Raw genomic sequence first — 27,104 nt, forward strand, 5'->3', positions numbered from 1 at the left:
ATAACTGTGATTTTATTTTAGCATCTTACGCCTAATGGCTGACCTACTAGTATTGTATACTACTCTGAGAAATTTAGCTTATTATTTCATTTATTGTAATTAAAACATGTCTATATCTATATCTATAGTGTCATTATTTATGAGGTCTTTTAGCACATTCTTGGATGCCTCATCCTACATAATGGAGTAAACTGAACTATTTCAAAAGCAAAACCAAAACATCATGCAATCATGGATAAGTTTAGGCACAATTAAATAACTTATTTGTAGTCAGAATGCAAATTCTCCAAATGTAACTTTAGTAATGATTTTTTATCCTCATAGGCTCAGTGAGATTATACTTCCAATTACCATATTACTCTTACTCCTAATTAAAGATCTATTTTAAACATAAAGTTAGTTAATTCTTTATCTAATAAAATCATGATATATTTACATATATATATCACTTCATAATTAAAAGTTTGAGATAAATGATAAAAATTAATGACTGTGAGCTCAAACTCCTTTAAACTTTGGTTTTACATGTGAGATTTATTTTTCAGCAGTGATGCAAGCCTTGTGAACTCAAAGATCTGCATAATACATGGCTTATACCTATACCATTGAATTGTTTATAGTCTAGAGAGGGAGGACAAATAGGAATATACAAAACACAAAATGTAATATGTAATATGTTTCAAACACTCTGGAATAAAAAAGGAAATGTGACTAATTTGCTCAGTGGATGTCTTCACAGGAAGTTGACATTTGAATTCAAGCCTCAACGAACAGTATACTTTTCCTAGGTAGATAGGAACAGTAGAGTGAAAATGTCTTCTTTTTATGACACTTGTAACTGAACTCATAGTACATTATTTAGTGGTTATGTGACTTTTTATTTCTTTCTTTGTGGATAATGTAGGGCAAGACAGGTTTGAAGGAACAAGTATTTAGCTCTTCTCTCTTCTAACTTTAGGTGAAACAACTCAAAATAATACACAGTAAAATTGACTGGATTGATCTCCTTGCTGTCCAAGGGATGAATACATAAATGAAATGTTCTGTATATATAAATACAAATAATTCTTGCATTTGGTATTTTTGGACCTAACATTTTTGCATTTGGTAATTTTTGGACCTAACAAAAGCAGAAGATATTAAGAAGAGGTGGCAAGAATACACAGAAGAACTATACAAAAAAGATCTTCATGACCCAGATAATAACAATGGTATGATAATTCACCTAGAGCCAGACATCCTGGAGTGTGGAGTCAAGCGGGCCTTAGGAAGCATAACTACAAACAAAGCTAGTGGAGGTGATGGAATTCCAATTGAGCTATTTCAAATCCTAAAAGATGATGCTGTGAAAGTGCTGCACTCAATATGCCATCAAATTTGGAAAACTCAGCAGTGGCCACAGGACTGGAAAAGGTCAGTGTTCATTCCAGTCCCTAAGAAAGGCAATGCCAAAGAATGCTTAAACTACTGCACAATTGCAGTCATCTCACATGTTAATAAAGTAATGCTCAAAATTCTCCAAGCCAGGCTTCAACACTACATGAACCATGAACTTCCATATGTTCAAGCTGGATTTAGAAAAAGCAGAGGAACCAGAGATTAAATTGCCAACGTCTGCTGGATCATCGCCAAAGCAAGAGAGTTCCTGAAAAACATCTACTTTTGCTTTATTGACTATGCCAAAGCCTTTGACTGTGTGGATCACAATAAACTGTGGAACATTCTGAAAGAGATTGGAATACCAGACCACCTGACCTGCCTCTTGAGAAACCCTTATGCCGGTCAGGAAGCAACAGTTAGAACTGGACATGGAACAACAGACTGGTTCCAAATAGGACAAGGAGTTCATCAAGGCTGTATATTGTCACCCTGCTTATTTAACTTTTATGCAGAGTACATCATGAGAAACGCTGGGCTGGATGAAGCACAAGCTGGAATCAAGATTGCCAGAAGAAATATCAATAACCTCAGATATGCAGAAGAAACCACCCTTATGGCAGAAAGTGAAGAGGAACTAAAAAGCCTCTTGATGAAAGTGAAAGTGGAGAGTGAAAAAGTTGGCTTAAAGCTCAACATTCATAAAATGAAGATCATGGCATCTGGTCCCATCACTTCATGGGAAATAGATGGGGAAACAGTGGAAAGAGTGTCAGACTTTATTTTTCTGGGCTCCAAAATCACTGCAGATGGTGACTGCAGCCATGAAATTAAAAAGACTTTTAAGTGGACCTGGGCAATTCAAGCCTATGTTTTTCCAAGGTCAACTGTAATTATTGTTATGTTCAAGCAATGGAGTACAAGGTAGATCAACAAATATTAGCGTAAAAAATGTCCATGGTTAGGGAAAACATACAGAATGATGAATACTATATGATCTCACTGTTGGTACAGATTATATATAGTGTGTTTACATATATACTTTTAAGAAAAAGGTTTAAGAGGGTTAACAGATAATTTACTATGATTGTCTGGGTAGGTAGACTCATAGGGACATTTCATTTACTAATTTAAACATTTTAATAGTTTTTGAATGTGTTTTAATAAAAGAAGATATAGAGTTAATAATGGGTTTTCCTGGTGGCTCACTGGTAAAGAATCTTCCCACAATGCAGGAAACCCAGGTTTGATCCTTGAATTGGGGAGATCCCCTGGAGAAGGGGATGGCAACCCACTCCAGTATTCTTGCCTGGAGAATCCCATGGATGGAGGAGCCTGGTGGGCTACAGTCCATGGGGTTGCAAAGAGGTGGGCATGACTGAGTATGTTTTAATAAAAGCATATATAAAATTAATAATGAATTGAGAATAAAAAATTTCCATTTTGAAAATAAAAGTAATTGAATAATGGGAAAGTAATTTGTTACTGCAGATGGTGACTGCAGCCACGAAATTAAAAGACGCTTACTCCTTGGAAGGAAAGTTATGACCAACATAGATAGCATATTGAAAAGCAGAGAAATTACTTTGCCAACAAAGGTTCATCTAGTCAAGGCTATGGTTTTTCCTGTGGTCATGTATGGACATGAGAGTTGGACTGTGAAGGCTGAGCGTGGAAGATTTGATGCTTTTGAACTGTGGTGTTGGAGAAGACTCTTGAGAGTCCCTTGGACTGCAAGGAGATCTAACCAGTCCATTCTGAAGGAGATCAGCCCTGGGATTTCTTTGGAAGGAATGATGCTAAAGCTGAAACTCTAGTACTTTGGCCACCTCATGTGAAGAGTTGACTCATTGGAAAAGACTCTGATGCTGGGAGGGATTGGGGGCAGGAGGAGAAAAGGACGACAGAGGATGAGATGGCTGGATGGCATCACCGACTCAATGGACATGGGTCTGGGTGGACTCCGGGAGTTGGTGATGGACAGGGAGGCCTGGCGTGCTGCGATTCATGGGGTCGCAAAGAATTGGACACAACTGAGCAACTGAACTGAACTGAACTGAACTGATGCCTTGAAAACACTGTTTAAAGAACAAAAATGTCAGTGGGTGTGAGAGACTTTGTTTCAAATACTGACTGCAAACTCTACCCAGACTGTGGGTTGGGGTAAGAAAAACGCAGGAGATAGGGTTTGTGCGGTGTGTCCTGTACCCACAGTTGAAAAACTCCAAATTCTATAATAACATTGTGCTTTAAAAGTATAAAAGTTAATCAGAAATAAAAACTAGTATGCTTTTGTATGGACAGATAGATGATGATTGGGGAAAACCACTGGTCTCAATGTGTGTGTTTTCTTGCTTATTCAGAGCTAAATGAAAGCACTCAGAGAAAGATTGCCAAGAGCAATACATATTTCAAGTGGAGAGCAATAATGTAATTGCTTTTTTCAAGGAGCCCAAGGAATGCTGACATTGGAAAGTACCGAGGAGACCATGTGTAGCTCAGTAGCAGTGTTATCATTGCCAGGTGAAAGAAAAAAGAAAACTCTGTTTTATGATACTGTTCTTCATGCTACCTAATAAATTTTTATCTGGTTGATGTCAAAGAACTTTGAGGCTATTCACTTAGAATCCAAACTGGAAAAAAATGGGAATTTTTTACGGGAGAAACAATACACTGGTATAAAAACCTGGATGTTAAGTGTCATGCCACAAGGTTCTCATTGGTTGGTTTACTTTGAAGTGATTAAAGGTGAAAGTGTTAATCACTCAGTTGTGCCTGACTTTGCAACCCTATGGACTGTAGCCTGCCAGGCTTCTCTGTCCTTGGGATTCTCCAGGCAAGAATACTGGAGTGGGTTACCATTCTCTTCTCCAGGGGATCTTCCCAACCCAGGAATCAAACTTGAGTCTCCTACAATGCAGGCAGATTCTTTACCATCTCAGCCATATAAATGCTTCAAGGGGCAATAAGAAAGAGGGAGGAGAATACATGCAAAAAGGCAGAAGGAGAAAACAATGTCCAGTAAGAAACAAATAAGAAAGTGTCTATAAATGGAAGGGGGAAAAAAAGCAATTTGGAGCAGCCTTAAGGTGTGCAAGACTGCACAGGGGAAGGAAAATTGAGGCAAGGCAGAGGATGCACCTCCAGTACATCATCTTGAATCAAACAGTAGGAGGTAACAGAGAATGTATGTATGAACGTGTTTCTGAAATATTTGCAGTGAAAACTGAAGGATAGACACATAAATACTGAATTAGAATTGGAAAAGGAAAAAGCCAGAAATTAAATTGTGTATGTCTGGAAAAGGACACACACAGTGAAAATAACAATCCATTTTACCTTTTCAGAAATAATTTCCTCTAGTTCTGTACTACACTTCATCTGGAAAGAGGTGTTGGCTCAGCCCTACCACCTGGGAATTAGGGGGAGAGAGGCAGAAATGTTTGCTCTTAGCCCAGAGAGAATAGATATCTACAACTAGAAAACCAGGTGGCCACCTCTATTCCATGAACATGGTCTCTCAAACAGCAAAGTTCTTGTTTCTGTCTCTTTAAAAATTGCCTCTGTCTATCTATTCACTTTGCTGGTGGCTCAGATTGTTAAGAATCTGCCTGCAGTTCGATCCTGGAGAAGGGAATGGCTACTCACTCCAGTACTCTTGCCTGGAGAATTCCATAGACAGACGGAGCCTGGTGGGCTACAGTCCATGGGGTCACACAGAGTTGGACATGACTGGGCAACTTTCACTTTCATCTATTCACTATCATCACTCAGTATTTTTCTATCCCCTCTAGGGCTACAGTCCAATTTTAAAGAATGGATCAAAGTAGAAGAGAACTAGCAAGAGGTTACTGTAACTTGGCTTCTGTATTTACTTTACCAAAAGAACTGTAGATTGGGCTAATGGTTAAAATAAGAATATATGTATGAACAAAATCTCTGGGAAAAGCAAGCAATAGATTCATATTGATATTCATATACATATATATACATATATATCTCCTTATATTAATGAACACACTAAGTGGATATTTCATACTCAGCACTATAGAGAAAAGTGAAGCAGATTCAGGGAAGACAGTATCAGGGTTTCGGGTAGGGTGGAGAGTGCTCAGAATGAGTCCCTGAAGTGTTAAACACAGAAGATACTCAGGCATTGGCTGTTATATTCTAAAACAGATTATCAGCTACTTTTTCCATATGTAAGCAAATGATCATTCACATAATCATGTATAAAGGAAAATAGACCTCAATATTGTTACCCCCAAAATTCACATATATATTCTATGTAAATAAAATTTTGGAATGCATATTCCTTCTGAATGAAAGATGAAACAAAATAAAATGTTCAAGAGAAGGGACACTGTAGTAAAAACAAACAAACAAAAAACAATGATGTGGATTAAGGATTAACCCTTTTGTATGTAGAATAAGAAATAAACAATTATAATATGTGTTCAAAGTTAAATACTAGTAGAACTGTTTACCCAGAAATGCTAAGAAAACACTGAAATGAGAGTAAGAGGTGCATTTTATTCTAAAAAATCAAAGCAAACTATAAATTCCTTATAATTAAAGTAATATGGTATCTGAAGAGAACAAGGAAAAGAGTGAAAGAAAATTTCAAACTGGAAATTAGTGTATGATAACAGCAGTTTTTAAAATCAATGGGTAAAAAGTAAAACATTGACATAAAATGCTGGGGCAACTGGCTGAGGTTTTTAAGTAAAAAAAATAAACCAGTTCTTCATTTCTCACAGTAGATAAAACAAATGATAGGTCTAAACATTAAAATAAAACTAAAGGGAAATATTTTTTGTATTCTTGAAGTAGTACCTTGTTTAAATGACAAATATCCTAAACTCTGTAAAGAAATATAATGACATAATTGACTATGTAAAAATTACAAATCACAGTCAGGTGGAGGCCACATAGCTAAAAAGACTAATTTTAAAAGTACTTCCTTTATACTCACATTTATTATTACCTACAATGTATAAAGCCTTCCCAAGCAGCTCAGTGGTAAAGAATTTGCCTGCAATCAGGAGACAGAAGAGATATAGGAGACACAGTTTCAATCTCTGGGTTGGGAAGATTCCCTGGAGAAGGAAATGGCAAGTAAAGTTTGAATGTAAATTGCCTAGGAAATCCCATGGACAGAGGAGCCTGGCAGGCTATAAATCATGGCATTTCAAATAGTTGGAGACAGCTCAGCAACTAAACAATAACAACGTATAAAAGAATACAATTTCATAGCGAAACTTTAAATAACCTGTTTTATAAGTAGACAATAGGGGGATACCAGAGGAACTAAGCAAGTCTGGGCAACTGAACCACAGCAAGGTCATATTGTGAGAGAAGCGGGTGGAGAGTTGCCTGTGATCATTACATGCCCTCTATTTTTGCATCTGGACTCAAGATGGGCAGGACAGCATCTGGTTAGCTGATCATGTGCTTCTCCCCTTGACTCTACCAAGGAGTAGGAGGAAGAATGATCCATCCCTTTGGCTTCCACAATAGAAGGCAGCAGTGGGGAAAGAAAGGAGCAAAGGAAGAATACAGGAAAGAGGGGAGGAAACTAATAGTGTTGAGAATCTACTATTCGTCAGGACCTTCAAAATTCTCTAAGTCAGGCTTCAGCAATACATGAACCATGAACTTCCAGATGTTCAAGCTGGATTTAGAAAAGGCAGAGGAACCAGAGATCAAATTGCCAACATCTGCTGGATCACTGAAAAAGCAAGAGAGTTCCAGAAATACATCAACTTCTGCTTTATTGACTATACCAAAGCATTTGACTGTGTAGATCACAATAAACTGTGGAAAATTCTGAAAGAGATGGGAATACCAGAGCACCTGACCTGCCTCTTGAGAAACCTATATGCAGGTCAGGAAGCAACAGTTAGCACTGGACATGGAACAACAGACTGGTTCCAAATAGGAAAAGGAGTACGTCAAGGCTGTATATTGTCACCCTGCTTATTTAACTTATATGCAGAGTACATCATGAGAAATGCTGGGCTGGAAGAAGCACAAGCTGGAATCAAGATTACTGGGAGAAAAATCAATAACCTCAGATATGCAGATGACACCACCCTTATGGCAGAAAGTGAAGAGGAACTAAAAAGCCTCTTGATGAAAGTGAAAGAGGAGAGTGAAAAAGTTGGCCTAAAGCTCAACATTCATAAAATGAACATCATGGCATCTGGTCTCATCACTTCATGGCAAATAGATGGGGAAACAGTGGAAACAGTGGCTGACTTTATTTTTGGGGGGCTCCAAAATCACTGCAGATGGTGATTGAAGCCATGAAATTAAAGATGCTTATTCCTTGAAAGGAAAGTTATGACCAACCTAGATAGCATATTCAAAAGCAGACATTACTTTGCCAACAAAGGTCCATCTAGTCAAGGCTATGGTTTTTCCTGTGGTCATGTATGGATGTGAGAGTTGGACTGTGAAGAAAGCTGAGCACCGAAGAATTGATGGTTTTGAACTGTGGTGTTGGAGAAGACTCTTGAGAGTCCCTTGGACTGCAAGGAGGTCCAACCAGTCCATCCTAAAGGAGATCAGTCCTGGGTGTTCATTGGAAGGACTGATGTTGAAGCTGAAATTCCAATATTTTGGCCACCTCATGCAAAGAGTTGACTCATTAGAAAAGACCCTGATGCTGGGAGGGATTGAGGGCAGGAGGAGAAGGGGATGACAGAGGATGAGATGGTTGGATAGCATCACCGACTCGATGGACATGAGTTTGGGTGAACTCTGGGAGTTGGTGATGGACAGGGAGGCCTGGCATGCTTCGATTCATGGGGTTGCAAAGAATCGGACACGACTGAGCAACTGAACTGAACTGAACTATCTGGTTCTTTTACATAATTACCACATTTTATTGTTCCCTGTATTTTTTCCAGGACATATTGTATGCCTATTCTCTTGAGGGAGATGGTCTCTCTGCCTTTTATGTGCAAGGGACCCTGAGGGGCCCATGTGGCCCTAAGAATGCATTTGGAGATACTGAAGATGAGAAAAGCTCTCTGTCAAGTCTCAGTGAGCACAAATAAGACCATGCCCTTCAGAGATGAGTGCCAGCAAGGGGCCTACAACATAATTCACATGGAGCTAACCATATCTCAGTGCTCAGCAGTTTAGCATCATTTCCCACATGCCATTCCTCAGGTGAATCCAAAGAGGGACCAGAAGAAGTCACTGGACATGGGGTTGTCTTTCTGATTCCTAGCCCTCTTTCCCAAGAACTACACCATCTAACGAGGCAGGTTAAATGAACTGTGTCAGACTGACATTTCCAAATTGGACTAAATTCATTTTTTAAAAGTTTCTGAATTCAGGAAGGTGTAGGTTTCTGAGGAATCTGTACAGTTAAATAGAAATCACATTTTCTTTGCAAAATGGTATATAGTGTTAATAAACATTGACCCCTATCCAGGAGGAAATTAGAAAAGATGGGCGGATGGCAGCGAGCAGAGAGAGAAAGAAGCTAACAGGGTTGGTTTAGTGTCCTGCTGACGCTGTTTTGAAATTCTTGATAATTTTGAACTTTGTTCCAACTCAAGTTTAGGCAAATGTGCAGAAGTGGGGCTAAATACCCAGGCATCCGACCTCCTCACTCCTCCCGTGTTTACTTTCTTTCTATAATCCTACACTGTCCTCTGTGTATCCACATTCTTAATGCCATGTCCTCCCTTTCACTCCTTTGTACACATGTAATACTCTGAAGTCTACTCTGTCAAATCTGCCTCCTTATTGGTCAACATAGAAGGATAAAGGAATTTAGGAAGTTATTTTCTCTAATAACACTTTGACTTTCAAGGTCTTGAAAAAAAGGTCTTATAAAAAAAACCCCCAAACTCCCATTTTGGATATCAAAGGCTAAGATTCCCTTCTCTACCTTCTACTGTGCATGTTCAGTTGCTAGGTCATGTCTGACTGTTTTGCAACCCAATGGGCTCCTCTGTCCATGGGATTTCTCAGGCAAGAATACTGGAGTGGGTTGCCATTTCCTTGTCCAGAGAATCTTCCCAAAGTGAAAGCGAAAGTGAAGTCGGTCAGTTGTGTCTGACTCTTTGTGACCCCGTGGACTAGCTGGCTCCTCCATCCATCCATGGGATTTTCCAGGCAAGAGTACTGGAGTGGGTTGTCATTTCCTTCTCCAGGGGATCTTCCCGGCCCAGGAATTGAACCTGGGTCTTCTAAATTGTAGGCAGACACTTTTACCATCTGAGCCACCAGGGATCAAACCAGCATCTCCTGCACTGGCAGGCAGATTCTTTACTGCTGAGTCACCTAGGAAGCCCCTTCCTATTGTAATGATCCTATTGATTCCTAAGCATTGGCTTTTCAGCATTCCCCACCCCAGGAAGAATAGATGGCTCCTGCTCATTAAGGAGAAAGCCATGTTCTTAGAAATAGACAATAGCATGATTTACTTTCCTCATTGCCTCAAATGTTCAAGAATACTTTTCCTCTGTTACCAGGCCCAACTTCATGGGTTTGTGACCTGTACAGTCACATGGGACCCCACACTCTGAAGGACCTCATGCTTTGCTTAAAATGCTGATATCACCATCTTGAAATGGCTAATAACTTTTGAACAAGAGACTCTCAGTCCCATAGCTGGGCCTGCTTGTGGCTCTGGGCCTTTAGAAAAGAGCATTCCACCATGATAAATCCAAAGGTGCTTAATATAATCTAGCATTGCTCAGTGGGGTGTGAGTCTACTTTGTTGTGTTAATTAAGGGGTTTTGAATTCTCCACTTGTGCTTCCTACTTTCCCATTTGTTTCCTTTCAGATGAAGGTAAAATATTTCCTGTGTCAAAGTGCGATTTGTTAACATGAAAACAAGTATCAGGTCAGGGCAAAAAATGGATCAGATCAGGCCCTTCAGTAGTAGCAAAGAGAGGACTGGATCACACTTAAGCTTAAACCCTGTTTCCTGCCCATGACCCTGATACCACATCAGAGAGGGCAGAGCCCTATCTATGCATCCACCTGCCTACCCAGCCCGCCCACCTGCAAGGTCACAGGCAGCAGAGGACTGCCCCTCAGTGGTCCCAGCCCTATCTATGCATCCACCTGCCTACCCAGCCCGCCCACCTGCAAGGTCACAGGCAGCAGAGGACTGCCCCTCAGTGGTCCCAGCAGCACTAGTTTTACAGAGTGAAGTAAGTCAGAAAGAGAAAGACAAATATCACATATTAATGCATATATGTGAAATCCGAAAAAAAAATGGTATAGAAGATCTTATTTACAAAGCAGAAACAGAGATACAGGCGTAGAGAACAAACATATGTATATCAAGGGGAAGGGGCGGGGTGGGGTGAACTGGGAGATTGGGATTGGCATATATGCAGTATTGGTACTGTGTGTAAAATAGATAACTGACGAGAGCATACGGTACAGCAAGGGAACTCTACTCGGTCCTCTGTGGTGACCTAAAATGGGAAGGAAATCTGAAACAAAGGAGATACATGTATATGTATTGCTGATTCATTTTGCTATACAGTGGAAACTAGCACAACATTGTAAAGTAACTATACTCCAATAAAAATTTAAAAATATATATATATTAACATTTAAAAAATAAAAAGCACAGGGAACTGGTATCACAGAGGATACAACTGTGTTCTTTTAAATCTCAAATTACATATGTAGGACTTTCCCCCCAGTAGGTACACAGTTGAGAGCCTTTATAAACTGTCTCATCTTCTATTAGCTTCTTTAAAAGCAGGTAAGAGAAACATATTGCAATATGAAAGACACACAAATGGTTACCCGTGTGTACAAGAACTTACCATCCAATAAAGCTTCACCACATACTTGCCATAGCTATTAAACAAGGGTGTGTGGCCCTTCACAGCCTTGCATAGAGAGTATATGTGTTCCCAGGGCTTCCAGACCAGAAGAGGGGGGTCCCCTGCTGTTCCTTTAAAATAATTGGCCAAAGCACTCCCATTGAATATCTTCCACACGGCATAGATTTCGCTGATAATCCATCTCATTAGCTAGAGGTAAAAACCAGTAGTGTTCATTAGTTATTTTTCAATTGTTGGCACTGTGATTTTGGGAGTGGGTGGCAGTTGAAAATCTACTCCCAGTAGCACTATTAGATTCTACGTGTAATATATTCTACATTTTTATTTCTGACCTACAGAATTAAGTCATATATCTTGCTTTTGTTCTCAAAACATATAATCATAATACAAGCTAAAAATCCTTAGCTAAAAGCTGTCTTTCTGAGTAAATGGTCAGTGATTTGACACTGACCACCATTTTAGCTGTATGTGTGTATATGTGTGTGTGTGTGTGACAGAAAAGGAGAAAGGAGGAAGAATGAATGCTTCTGAGAGCAATGATGGCTTTATTTTGGAATCTTTATAAAAGATTGAGCTGTGAAAGTGAAAGCGTTAGTTACTCAGTAGTGTCCAACTCTTTGTGAGCCTATGGACTGTAGTTCACCAGGCTCCTTTGTTCATGGGATTCTCCAGGCAAGAATACTGGAGTGGGTTGTCATGCCCTCCTCTAGGGGATCTTCCCAGCTCAGGTATCGAACCCAAGTCTTTTAAGTCTCTTGTGTTAGCAGATGAGTTCTTTACTAATAGCACCACCTTATTGCACTACTATTCTGTAAATGTGAGAATTTGAGAAGAAAATGATCCTTCTATGTCAATAATATCAATTAGACAAGCAATGAGACATGAGAAAGAAGTAAAACTGGGCACACACTTAAATACACTCTAAGTCCCATATTCACATGTTGATCGGCAGGTACAGCAGTGTTCCAAGTAAAACTCCCACCTGCAAGGTTTACATCAGGCAGCAAGGCACAGTGAAGAGTTGAACTTCAGAGTATGTTTCACTGCCTGGTTTGTAAGGAGATTAAATACTTGAGTCTGAAGTCATAAGATTTATATTATTCTTAACTTGGTTATCTAGAAAGCTTCTTAAATGTAGGTTAAGTTGAAAAAGGCAAATCAGATATCCTCCTATGTAGCTGGAGATTTTACTATAGAATTATTTTATACTTCCTTTGTGGAATCCAAAATATGACACAAATGAACTTATCTACAAAACAGAAATAGACTGATAGACATAGAGACAGTCTTGTGGTTGCCAAGAAAGAAGGTGGGGGAGAAACGGACTGGGTGTTTGGGATCAGCAGATGCAAACTATTGTGTATATAATGGATAAATAACAAAGCCTTACTATATAGCACAGTGATCTATATTTAATATCCTGTGATAAACCATACAGAAAAAATATACAAAAGAATGCATATATAATATATATGTATATATGTAGAATTGAATCACTTTGCTGTACAACAGAAATTAAGACAACATTGTAAATCACTACGCTTCAATAAAAATAAATAAAACATTTTACATGTCCATGGAAAATATGCTTAAGTCTTTGGAATTCATAAAATATAAAACAATTCAGAGATAATTTTATACAACTCAGTACAACCTGACCAAAAAAATTAATATTTTGATTTTAGTATTGGCCAAGATGTTAAAGATAAGAAAGACAAAATGTTTGAATCGATAATAACTACATCCCTATGACTGGGCCTTCGGAGAAAATAATGAAAAAAAAAAATCCCTGTTTCAGATCTAACTACCTTAGGGAAGTGGAACAGGTCTACTTATGATGGATAGAACCCAGGGTGGAGAGGGAGAAGGTGAATTCCCACAGGCTGTAGGACTGCTGCACTGAAAATTTGTCATGTGTAGGTGAGGTATTGCATTTGAACTGAGTCTCCTGATTCCTCCACATTGGCAAGTCAAACACCACCAGACACCCTACTCTTGGGCATGATGTAGGCTCAGATTGGCAACAACTTTATGTTAATTGCTAGGTACATGGATCCAGAAGAGAAATGCCCAGATGGTGAGAACCTGACTACCCTGGTCCATGGCACAAACAGTGCTAATATTAACATCTCTCCCACTGACTCTGTTGCTAAACTCAATTAAAGAGCTTCTCTTCCTCTTTGAGTGTCTGGGTATGAAATATTCAGTTATACTAAAATTTAAAGGTGAGCAAGAGCACTGAAACTGACTACCCAGGAGTTGTTTAAGCAGGTCCAGAAGGCATTCTTCAAGGAGCTTTTTGGTTCATACTTCCCCAACCTACCTCACTGCAGAGTAAATGCTCATTCGCTGAAAACAAGTCAAACAGGATTTCATTTTTCACAACCACTGGAGCCTGAAATAAAAATATATAGAGAGAGATAAATTGCTCCTTGGGAAAAATAAAGGAAATTTAGTTTACTGATACAATTTTATGTGCTACATATAGGCCAAATTTGATTTTGTTCCTCACAAAGGAATTGGAAGAAATAAAAAAATAAACATTCTATAAGATAACCTCTGATAGAGCTGTGACATTAATTTAATAATGTAATGCCTATAAAATACAGTATTTTAACATAATAAAATGTTGTAAGATGTAACATATGCAGATAAATTTAGCATGCATACACACACACACAGAGTTGAAAACCCGATTTGAAATTTAAATAAACCACTCAAGTTAAACCTGAAGCTTAGTTAACATCTGGTAGCTAGAAAAATCTCTTCATCTTGGATAAAAAATATTAACTGAGACAGCTTTTAAAAATCTTGTTTGACTTCAAATCTTGTAATATCTTTTAAAGTTAATTTTGCAGTCATTATTTAATTTGTATATATCTAAAGTTGCCTTTATGTATTAAGGTCAGTAAAGGAAAAACATAATAGGGAAAAATATGACTTGTAGCAAATTTTTTAATTAGTTACAATTAATATCAACTTTATATATTTAACATACCAAATTAACATGAAAATGACTTTGATTAGCAAAGTAGATTTTTATAGAAACTCAATCATCTGTATAACTAACACCTTGAAAACTCAATAAAGTACTTTCAAATGTCTGAGAGAAATTTACCTACAACTCCCTTGAAGGCCAGAATTGACTCTTAAGTTCATAATTTACAAGCACAATTTATAAAATTACATACATATAATGTGTCGAGAACATATATATATATATATATATATATATTTAGTGGCTTCCCTGGTGGCTCAGCAGTAAAGAATCTGCCTGTCAATGCAGAAGACACAGGAGATATAGGTTCGATCCCTGGGTCAGGAAATGGCAACCTACTCCAGTATCTTTGCCTGGGAAATCCCATGAACAGATGAGCCTGGCAGGCTACAGTCCATGAGGACGCAAAGAGTCAGATATGACTTGGTGACTAAACAGCAACAATATATATTCAGTAAAATTTATATAGAAAGGTCATTATTATTGTACAATATTTTTGTCTAAACTTTATGTATGTCCATATTTATTGGCTCAGATGGTAAAGAATCTGCCTGCAGCACAGGAGACCAAGGTTTGATCCCTGGGTCAGGAAGAACCCCTGGAGAAGGGAATGGCACCCCACTCCAGTATTCTTGCCTGGAGAATCCCATGGACAGAGGAGCCTGATGAGCTATAGTCCATGGGATCCCACAAGATTGGACACAACTGAGTGACTAACACTTTCACTTTTTCTTGTCCATATTTAATGTCTCAAAATCAAATGTGTTTATCACTGTGGACTCAGACAATACAACTTGGCCAGCACTAATCTAAAACTTTACTGCTTGGCTGGACTTTTAGTTCTGGCTGTTCTGGTCCACTCCCAGCATGACAGACCAAGAGAAAGGGTCAGTGCAAAGGGAGAGAGGTACAGAGATGGATGACAGTATTTCAATAAGGTGGAAATGTCATTGTCAACAATGAATTCATTTATTTTTAGTACAAGTGTATCTCTCAGACCTAAGGTATGCTAAAAAGGTAGAAAACTTTCCTACTTATCCAAACTTACAACACTCTCACTTCATGGAATTTATATTCTTCATTTGCTTGGAATGTAAATTCTGTACTTAGAGTGAGTAGAGCCTGAGTCTTATTAATAATACATACATATTAAGTGAATTGTATTAACATCACAGAATTTGCATTCTTCATTTCAAAGTCACCTAACAATATAACTAATTTAAAAATATGGTTTGTATAAATTAGATTTATTTTATTTAAAGTGTTTTACAGACAGGCATTGAAAAAGTACTCTGATGGACAAAGATGTACTTTGTTATTTTCTCATTTGAATAAATATTTAAGATTTAGTGTTTCTGACTTTCTTAACTAATAACAATAATTGAAAATATGATGGATAAATTGTATTTTCTTCATTAGTAGCAGTGCTTCTAAACGCTAAAACTCTTAGGAATAAAATCACTTTGCATAGAAGCAGAGATGCAATGAATTCCATAATCACAGAAGAATCTGCTCCATTTTAATCTTTTGATGAGCATTAAGTACCTAATTTAGCCTACTAGTTTCCTATGCATTAAATGAAAGTGGGAGATGGGGAAAAAGACATTAGTGATAATTAAGCCCTTAAAAATACCAAATATATTCAAACTAACATAGCTATTAATTAGGAAGATAGATCAATGTTGTCTAAAGCTTTAATGTATATAAGCACTATTTAAAATGAAGTGCTATTTAAAATGAAGTTTTCTTGGGTGATGTCCACATAGGTAAAAAACAACAACAAATGGAGTTCAGATATGAAAGTGGTCCTTGCAAAATGCTTAAAAAATTCCTGGAAGAGAGAAATCCAAGTGTTAGTCTCTTGGACTGGAAAATTAATGCTAATGAACTCTAACCTAGAAAGACCTTTACATAAGAAGCAGAGAGGAGAAAGTGTGTCAGGATTTAAGGAAAAACTTTGTGCAACATTTTAGGTTATAATTTGACATCATGCAGAGAAGAAGGAAACTTGAGGCCTTAAACAAAATGTCAATATTCTTTTGGAAACCGGTACAAACTATATTGATAAATATTTATTTCTAATTTAAATGCCAAAAAGTAATTACTTTTTCTTACTAGATACCACAGGAAAACTACCTTAAATTGTTTTTAAAATTCAAATTTTCAAAACTAGGATATTATATCTCATAACTAATACAAATTTTGTTTAATAGTAAAATTATCTCTTACCCGATTGATTAAAAAATCCTGTGGACGTTTCCAGGAATAAATTTTCAATGATGATGGTAACTCAATTTTTCCTTCAGGGTCTTCAAAAAAATGCTACATAAAAAAATGTGTTACGTTTTTTTCTCTATATTATAGTTTTATTAAAATAAAACCAACTCTATCCCAATAAAAATGAATATATCAAATGAACCTGAACAATAAAGAAGAATTTATAGAGGAATTTGTGTGACTGTTCTCACAGGTAGTTCATAAAGTACTTAGAGAATATTGAATTAACATTGCTGTAATTAATTAATGAAACCTTGATTATTAAATAGCATTTTGATTGCAGAGGAAGTAGTCTGAACAAGCATGAGCTGCTTTGGAGTGTGAATTAGGTATGGTAGGGAGACAATTTTGAATGGGCCAGTAAGGCCATTTTTTCCACTGAAAATATTGGTTTTTTAATCTAAGTAAAGAAGATTTAAAAAATATTTACTTATTTTTCAATGGTTAGAATCATAAAAAGGATTGCATGTAAATGAAATTTGTACCTTTGACCTGACTTTGATTTATTGATCATTTTAATTAAACTTGTTATTTTGGTGTAATCTGGATTCATAAACCATTGTATGAAACGATACAGAGAGTTCCTTGATTCTCCATCCAATTTCTCCAGTAGTAACACCTTAAAAAACTGTAGTACACAATCAGGATATTGACACTGACACAGACAACAGAACAGTTTCACCAGCACAAGGAGCCTCGTTATACCTTTGTATAGCCACAGGGACCCTCAAACTCCCCAGTCTGTGTTTAATCCATACCAGTTGGCAATTGCTAGTTTAGTCTTGACTTTTATAATTTTGTTATTTCAGTAATGTTATATGAATAGAACCATATAGTCTGTAACCCTTTGGATTTATTTTATTTCTCTGCCTAATTCCCTGGAGATTCAATCCATTCAAATTTTTGCATGTGTCAATAGTTGGTTGTTTATTGCCGAGTAATATTTCATGCTACAGATATTTCTTCATTTACCATCTGCCCACTGAAGGACATCTGAGCTGTTTCCAGTTTCAGGCTGTTACTAATAAAGCTGCAATGATCACTGTGTACAGGTTATTGTTTTTTGTGTGAATGTAAGTTTCCATTTTTCTGGAACAAATGCACAAAAGGCAATTAATTCATTAGTTTTTGACACCCAACAATGGATCAATTGGTGAATTCTGGAGAAAGAATGGTGCCCAAATGCAAGAAGTCTAGTAAGTTAGAGACACTTCAAGTAACTGCTATGTGAAAATTCTCATGACTCATGAGGTGGTAGGTGATGGGAGATCTTTATGAGAAATAAAGATTTATTGAGATTTTTATGAAAAATAAAGATATGAAAATTTCTAGGAGTACAAACAAGATGCTGCAGCAACATAATATATCTGTGGTGGAGGCAGAGAGTAAACTTCCCCTCAGTTAATGGGGACGGATCAAATAAATACTGTTTTGATTTTCATTATATGTTTACCTTAACACTCATGTGTCTTGAGAAATAGGTTGTATTTGAGGACATTGTCGGAGAGTTAAACCTAATAAATTTCTGTGTATCTGAAGCATATGGTTTATTGTCACATTTAACAATACTGGAATAATTCAAATGAAGACAAAGGCAACTCCGACATCTAGTCAAAATGATAGAAGAATGAGTTTAAAAGATAGACTGATGTTTTTCCAAGAGAAGTACTAGACTTCTGGGGTTCCCTCACATTGCTTTTATTCCCTAAAAGTATTAACTTAGAAATTTTAAAGTGCCCTATCTGAAAATTCTCAGAGTTCCTTCTAAATCTGTCTCTATTATCTGTTTTTTCCTCTTGATTTTTAGTCACTTGGTTCTGTTTCTCTTCCTGTCTGGTAAATTTTGAGTGTACACTATATACTGGATATAAAAATATATACAGGTTCTAAATGGTGATGTCTTCCTCCCAAGAGGAGGATTTTATTCCCTTCTGACAGAGTGCAAGATAAATTTGACCTAGTCAACATTGGGTCTTAGGCTTTGGCAAGGCTAGTGTACTTTTGTTCATACTTACTCATCATGGAATGCTGTAGCCATGCTGGGGCACTAACGGAAAGTCTGGAGTGTTTATCAAGCTAACTTGGTGTACATGAAATTCCAATCTCTAGCTATCATTATGAAATTTTTTCTCAGTTATTTAACTTCCAGACTGCTGTTTTTTATTCATTTGCTCTGCAGCAAACGCTTCACATTCATAGCTTATGAGGTACATAGATGTCTCAAGATAATGTATGCAAAATTTTCAGATCATGTCTCCATAGTTACCCCTGGGATCTGGGTTAAAGGTCTGCTTTGGCAGCTTCAGACAATATCCTACTTCACTTCAACCCAGAAAAACTGACACAAGCTCCAGGCCACTACTTTCTTCTTGGTCTCTACTTTCCATACCTTGACTTAATAAATGACTTTGAGGAAGAAATTAGTGGGGCTCATCTCATTATGATTCCCTTTTCTCCAGGATTTGAGCCTCTCCTCTTGTTAATGGTACTCTTTTCTTGTCATGTTGCTTTAGGTATGTTTCTTACATCTACCTTACAGTACTTTATCATATAGTTCTTCATTTGTTTCACTCACCATATCCTTTCTTTGCCATCACTTAGGTGAGGAACTGAGACCTAACTCTGGACTTACAGGAAATGGTCAGCTCATCTGATACCAATCTCCTGATCACCAGCCTCACATTTCAAGAAGTGGCCTTCTGTAACGTTCCAAGGAGAACTGCCAGGGTCATATGTAAAAGGCAGTTTCTTCCGGTAAAACCTGTAAGAGTTTAGCTCAGTTCAGTCGCTCAGTCATGTCCAACTGTTTGAGACCCCATGAACTGCAGCACTCCAGGCCTCCCTGTCCATCACCAACTCCCAGAGTTTACTCAAACTCATGTCCACTGAGTTGGTGATGCCATCCAACCATCTCATTCTCTGTCATCCCCTTCTCCTCCTGCCCTCAATTTTTCCCAGCATCAGGGTCTTTTCAAAAGAGTCAGCTCTCGCATCAGGTGGCCAAAGTATTGCAGTTTCAGCTTCAACATCAGTCCTTCTAAACAACACCCAGGACTGATCTCCTTTAGGATGGACTGGTTGGATCTGCTTGCAGTTCAAGGGACTCTCAAGAGTCTTCTCCAACATCACAGTTCAAAAGTATCAATTCTTTGGTGCTCAGCTTTCTTCATAGTCCAACTCTCACATCCATACATGACTACTGGAAAAACCATAGCCTTGTCTAGACAGACCTTTGTTGACAAAGTAATGACTTTGCTTTCTAATATGCTGTCTAGGTTGGTCATGACTTTCCTTCCAAGGATTAACCGTCTTTTAATTTCATGGCAATTACTGCAATCACCATCTGCAGTGATTTTGGATCCCCCCAAAATAAAGTCAGCCATTGTTTCCAGTTTCCCTATATAATTGCCATGAAGTGATGGGACTGGATGCCATGATCCTAGTTTTCTGAATGTTGAGCTTTAAGCCAACTTTCTCACTCTCCTCTTTCACTTTCATCAAGAGGCTCTTTAGTTCTTCACTTTCTGCCATAAGGGTGGTGTCATCTGCATATGGCAATCTTGATTCTAGCTTGTGCTTCATCCAGCCCAGTGTTTCTCATGATGTACTCTACTTAAAAGTTAAATAAGCAGGGTGACAATATACAGCCTTGATGTACTCCTTTTCCTATCTGGAACCAGTCTGTTGTTCCATGTCCAGTTCTAACTGTGGCTTCCTGACCTGTATACAGGTTTCTCAAGAGGCAGGTCAGGTGGTCTGGTATTCCCATCTCTTGAAGAATTTTTCACAGTTTATTGTGATCAACACAGTCAAAGGCTTTGGCATAGCCAATAAAGCAGAAATAGATGTCTTTCTGGAACTCTCTTGCTTTTTCAATGATCCAGTGGATGTTGGCAATTTGATCTCTGGTTCCTCTGCCTTTTCTAAAACAAGCTTGAACATCTGGAAATTCACGGTTCATGTATTGCTGAAGCCTGGCTTGGAGAATTTTGGGCACTACTTTCCTAGCATGTGAGATGAGTGCCATTATGCGGTAGTTTGAGCATTCTTTGGCATTGTCTTTCTTTAGGATTGGAATGAGTTTATGTGCCACCATATTATAGAAATGCAATCACAAGGCTTGGAGTGTCCAGGACTCACTCCAGTGGAGAAATTGTTGCTCCCTGAGCCATGAATGCTGAGCTTCTGGAACAGAACTGGGGGTGGGAAGCAGGGTTCTACCTCGGATGGCACCTCTTTGCATTGCCATAACAACCGGGATTTGAGCTGTGCTTTCCTATCTTCTGAAAGTTGCATTGGAAGAATGTGGTATTGGCTAGGTTCTGAAATGTCAAGTTCCAGTGGAACAGCCTCTATTCACAGCAGTAGTATGAGGGGAGTGCTTCCCAAAGCATGCAGTTTCATACAGTATCCAGCAATAGTCCTATGTGTTACCCCCAAATAAAATGAACATCAAGTGACCAGCACACTTATTACCACTCCAGTCTCAATGATTTTCTTCCGATAAATTTTCTTCCAATAGACTTACCCTTGTTTCAATATCATTGAAAAGTTCCAGAATTCGATACCTGACCTTCCAGAGATTTGTGAGAACTTTTCATAATCATCTGATAAAAGCATGCTTTTATTGTAAGGTCCTTAAAATATTATTTTGTATCTCATTTCCTATTTCAGAGTTTTCAGGTACTCTGTTCTTCTCTTCCCCATTGCTTCTTTATAATTTAGAATGACTTATCCCTGAATCTTTTCCAGTGCTCAGCTGCTCAACTGAGAATTTGCAAAATCTATTTGCTGATGAGAATTCCCAAACAATCCCTATAAGATCTGAATTTCTATTAAAATATGTAAAACATGACCATTTTCATTTGAACCAGAGAGTTCAAAAGTCCCATGCATCTAAACATTTCATAATTACTTTAGGTATGGTACAAAGAATACATTGTCTCACATATTGTTATTTGAAATTGTTCAAATGCTAACAATGTCAGCAATTAATTATATTTACTGCCTTTTATGTAAACAAATTACTGATATGAATCATGCAGTTTGTGATTCTGCACTTTGTGCACAAAATGTAAATGCTATTAAGTACCATTTCTGAGAGTTCTTTGCAAATAAAGACAATAGAGTTCAACCTAGCCATTACGGCAGTTTTGTGTCTTGAAAATTGTGCTGTGTTCTAAAAGTACTTCTATTGAATGAATTACTGCATCAAATAAATGGGCCATATTTTAAATGAAACCCAGACTAGTATTTTCTACAAAGAGGTTTTTGGAAATAAATATTCTTAAGTAAGCAATTTAACTGGGAACTGTAGGAACTCAATTCTCAGCTCCAATCTCAGGGATGCACCATGTTTGAAAGTCACAGGTAGGAACTTTACTGGTGATCAGGGGTTAAGACACTGCCTTCTAATGCACGGGGTACAGGTTTGATCCCTGGTTGGGGAGCTAAGATCCCACGTCTCGTGGTCAAAAAAAGCAAAAAATAAAACAGAAGCAATATTGAAACAAAATCAATAAAGACTTTAAAAATGATCCATATTAAAAAAAATCTTTTATAAAAAGTCACAGGTAAATGAAGAGTGACAGAGATTTTAACCAAAATATCTTGGGGTACAGATATAAGAGGGATTCAATTTTTACCTTGTAGCATCTCTTAAAAATTTATCTTCCCTATAATCTCTAAATAACAGCTCACAATTTTGTGAGGGCTTCTCATTTCCTAAACCAACATCTCTAAATACCTGGTTCCCAAGTCTCTTGAAATCTACTAGCTAGCTTATTCTATTTCTTTCATTCTTATGAATTTTTGGTCATTTCTCTCCTCCCATTTACTTAAATGCAATTCACCAAAGCTCAGGACTAAAGACCTGGAGAGACAAGGTAGGATGAGTGGAGTCATGGTGGACAAAGACAAAATTTCTCTTTTCACTGGAGGCTGTGGAGAAGAGTGAGCACACGCACACGTTAACAAATCCTATTCCACTTACGATCAAAAACCAAACTGAAGTCTAGCCACATTCAAGCCTACTTACAAGTACAGGGCTCTTCCCCAACTTGTCCTTTTCTTTTGCACCTTTGCCTGCATCCCACTTCTCGGCATTTATGTCTGCTTCGCTCCATTCTGGCCAGATTGGAAATTTCCCCTTCTTCTGCTCAGATGGTTGTACGTTACTTCCAAAAGCGTACTGACTAGAGACAGAGAGGGGAGGGGGTTTGAATTCAAATCTCTGAGGTAAAATACTAGATAATTTCATGAAATAAATTTAATTATCTTATTAGCAAACACATTAAACATACTTTTTAATGGTCATGCCTGTAGATAGACAGCTTCTACATGTTAAGGTTTTAAAGACTGAAATACCACAAAGAGATTATTCCGTAAGCAAATTTTGAGCATTAGCTCCTGTATAGCATCACTGACTCAATGGACATGAATTTGAGCAAACTCCAGGAGACAGAGAAGGACAGGGGAGCCTGGTGTGCTGCAGTCCATGGGGTTGCAGAGTCAGATACGACTTAGCAACTGAACAAGTCCTTACGTTCTGAGGCAGGACATTTATTATCAACATAGAAGGGGAATAACAATGAAGGGGAATGGTGGTGGTTTAGTTGCTAAGTCATGTCTGACTCTTGCAACCCCATAGACTATAGCCCACCAGGCTCCTCTGTCCATGGGATTTCCTAGGCAAGAATCCTGGAGTGAGTTGCCATTTCCTTCTCCAGGTAAGCATCCCAACCCAGGGACTGAACACAGATCTCCTGCATTGGCAGGCAGATTCTTTATTGACTGAGCCATCAGGGAAGTATATCAAGGGGAATTTTTATATATAATTCATCCCCCCCAAAAATCCTTTACTTGTATAATAGTAATACGTTAGCTATAGTAATAGCTTTCTGAAGAAGAGTACAATTACAATTTGGGTTTTTCCCAATATAAAAAGTCCACTATGGTCATCATTTTAAAAGAAAATTTAGAAATACAAATCAGATAAATAAGAAAGGCATACTCACATCATTCTAGAAACCACATCATTAAAAATTATTCATCCCCTCAGATTAATGTACAAGGATATACATCTTTCTTTAAAAAATGACATTATTCATCAATGTTCTCTTTTATAGATTGCTTTTTTCCACTTATCAGTACACTGTTGATAGTTTCCATGCAAATAAGTGTTTACATCTCTATATACTAATTTAATGATTGCATAATATTCCGTTGTATGATATATTGTCTTTCATTTAACTAACTTTCTATATTTGGAAATTTGAAGCTTTTAATTTTTAAATTATTCCCAATTATAAGCGAGACTGTGATGGCTGCCCTTTTGCCAAATCTTTGCACACATTATCATTTCGTTAGGACAAATTTTAATAAGGAAACTTACTGCATCAAAATACTTGCATGTTGAAAATTTGTGATGTATATTTTGACTAATTTTCTACAGGAAAGTTGGACTTATACTCTCACCATTAGTATACTGGAGTTTTCCTATCTCTAAACCTCTGGTTTTGCTTTTTCTACATTTTAATGAATTGTAAAATCTAAAAAAGGCATCTCTTTAACTATTTGAGTTTTAGCTACTTGTGAGGCTGGAACCCTGCTCTGGACCCTGGGATAAGTAGTGAACAAACCAGACTTCAATCTCTACTCTTATTGAGTTCAGGCTCTAGCAGTGGAGACACATAATAAACAGTGTAAACTGAGTAAAATAAATAGTATTAGTATAAAGTGAAAAACACTAAAAAGAATTATAAAATAGGAAAGGGGACCTGAAGAGTTAACTTGCACAATTTTTAATATGGTGGTTATGTAAAGTCTCTATTTTATAATGTTTAAGTAAATAGTGAAAGAAAATAAAGGATCAAGCTATGTGGATACCTATGGGAAGAATGTTCCACAAACAAGGAAGAGTATTCTGGATGCAAAAAGCATCTCAGTTTATTTTAAGAATAATGAAATCAGTGTGACCAAAGAGGGGTTTAGAAAGAGAAGGTTTCTGAGAGGTAACAGGTGGGGCAAAGATAATAATGGGGATCCAAGCAAAGGGAAGTACAAGGGTTTTTAGTCTGAGTGAGGCAGGAAACCAAAGGAGGGCTTTGAACAGGGGTATGACATGACGTGACTGAAATTTTCTAATCACTCTTGTAGCTATGTTCAGAAAAGACTAAAGGAGATGAAAGAGACAACTTGGAAGGCACTCTAACAGGTAAGAGCTGGTCGTGGTTTGGACCAGGTTGGTAACAGTAAAGGAGGCAAGAAATAGTCCCTAGTGTGTATTTTAAAGGTAGAGCAAGCTGACTGAATTGATATTTCCTGAAAGACAAAAGACGATGGGATGGGACAAAACTGGGGTAGGAAATCAAGCAATATTTCACTTTTGAATGAGTTGCATTGTAGATGTTTATCATACATCCATGGAGATGCTGAATAGGTAGGTAGATTAGCATTCTGAAGTTTGGGTGAAAGAAAGTAAAAGTGAAAATTTGAGAATCATTAGCATTTAAATGATATCTAACATTTTAAAACTTGGTGAAATTACCAAATCATACACAAAAAAGAGTCACTCTCAGGGATGCTATTCAAAATGCCTAACAATTGGGAAGGAAATGAGCATTAACTGATCTAAACAGATCATCTCTGCAATGCTGGATCAGGGTCTTCAAAGCCAGCAGCTCCGACAGACATTTATTCTTTAAGTACTAGAGTGGGGGACATAAAGCCCACAGGTGGGACAGGGACCCAGGGCAAGAATCAGAGAAGTCTGGGGATCAGGGCTATGGGTGAGGTTATTGTTAAGGCTACTCACCAATCAATATAAAAACATTCCAATATTCTATCAGTTACCGCAGCTGTGTACCTGCCCTAGTACTCCATGTACAAAGAGAAGAAAAAAAATACAAACAAACAGAAAACTGAGAAAAGCAGTGAGTGCGTGTGGTTGTTGTTCAGTTGCTAAATCATATCCAACTCAGAACTTCCACGGACTGCAGCACACCAGGCTTCCCTGTCCTCACTGTCTTCTGGAGTTTTCTCAGCCTCATGTCCATTGAGTTGATGATACCATCCAACCATCTCATACTCTGTTGCCCACTTCTCATCTTGCCCTCAATCTTTCCCAGCATCAGGGTTTTTTCCAGTGAATTGGCTCTTCACATAAGGTGACCAGAGTATTGGAGCTTTAGCGTCAGCATCAGTCCTTCCAATGAGTATTCAGGACTGATTTCTTTTAGGATTGACTGGTTTGATCGCCTAGCAGTCCAAGGAACTCTCAAGAGTCTTCTCCAGCCCAGCAATCTGAAAGCATCAATTCCTTGGCATTCATCCTTCTTTAAGGTCCAACTGTCACACCTGTACATGACTACTGGAAAAACCATAGTTTTGACTAGACAGACCTTTGTCAGCAAAGTGTTGTTTCTGCTTTTTAATAAACTACCTAGTTTTGTCATAGCGTTTCTTCCAAAGAGCAAGCATCTTTTAATGTCATGGCTGCAGTCACTATCTGCAATTTGGGATGATGCAGATGAACCCACTCTTTATGTTAGTTAAAGTTAGCAATCAGCACTAGTTCTCTATATCAGTCTCTCTGTGCTTGGGTGGATTTTCTCATTCACCTTCTTATAGAGAATTAAACTGGGAAGCCATGCCTTTATCTAAGGTGGGAGTGTTTCCTTTCCTCTGGGGATCAAGATCTTACCTTATATCTTTTTAAACAAAAGGTTCCACTTTCATAAACTGATAAGCCTTCCCTGGCAATCCAGCCATCATTCTGACTTTCAGTTCCCTTCTTATTTCTGGATCCTGAACATTTGTATTTCTTTATGTATGTGTTTCTAGGTATTATTATTTTTATAAATTGGAATCCACCATCTTGCTGGACAAGAAAGTCTGATAATACATACATTGTAAAGGGGTGGTTCTAGGTAGCATGTAAGAAAATATGAAAAGGATGACTATGATAGTTATCAGGGAAAAGGGGCAATTTTTCACAATATTAATTTTTAAAAATCAAGGTATAAATTAGTGCATTATAGTACCTGTTTTACTCAATGTTGGTACAACCTTACAGATATAAAGAAATTAGCAATTTTTTATCCATTAAAATTACCTCATTTAAGAAATTCAAAAACCCTAAAAACTCATTTTGTAAAAGGAAGATTTAATTAAAAAAATAACTGTTCTATTGAGACTACATTTTGCTTTCCTTTCCATTCTGTCAAGTGTAAGTAAATATATACTGGCTCCCTCCCATAAGCGGTTAAGCCTTGTCACTAATTGGCCTACTTTCCTTGTAACATGTCAAATTTATTTCCATCTATATTAAAGATCACTTAGAAAGAATCTCATTAGAGATATTTTATACCAGCTCAGCAGCTCCCCTATTGTGCTAAACACACAGTACAAGCAGTGGTCAAATACAGCCCAATGTCAAATATACCATAGGCTTTGAATGATCGCATACAATTGTTGCTTTTGAAACTTTCAGCACAGTGCGCCTTTGAATATCATTGCCAGAATGTACCTACTGCTCTAGCATAGTTGGGATCCTTTAAAATATTCAAAGCCCATTATTCCTGATTTCATCATTTCTGAGAATAAGATAATCCTTAAA

At 37.6% G+C, this 27,104-nt stretch overlaps 1 protein-coding gene across 2 annotated transcripts in view; it reads right to left on the minus strand.

The window, feature by feature from the left end:
* The window catches only part of ADGB (androglobin), a 187,019-nt gene that overhangs the window by 137,871 nt on the left and 22,044 nt on the right, over nt 1-27,104 (minus strand). For both annotated transcript variants that reach the window (XM_025294426.3, XR_003111870.3), the window contains exons 2-5: nt 22,524-22,680; nt 16,439-16,531; nt 13,535-13,606; nt 11,191-11,400 (exon numbers count right to left, since the gene is read on the minus strand). In XM_025294426.3, coding sequence (XP_025150211.3) covers nt 11,191-11,400; nt 13,535-13,606; nt 16,439-16,531; nt 22,524-22,680 — 532 coding nt within the window. The remainder of the gene's footprint in view (nt 1-11,190; nt 11,401-13,534; nt 13,607-16,438; nt 16,532-22,523; nt 22,681-27,104) is intronic.

The sequence above is a fragment of the Bubalus bubalis genome, chromosome 10, assembly GCF_019923935.1.
Source record: "Bubalus bubalis isolate 160015118507 breed Murrah chromosome 10, NDDB_SH_1, whole genome shotgun sequence".
Classification (NCBI taxonomy): Eukaryota; Metazoa; Chordata; class Mammalia; order Artiodactyla; family Bovidae; genus Bubalus; species Bubalus bubalis.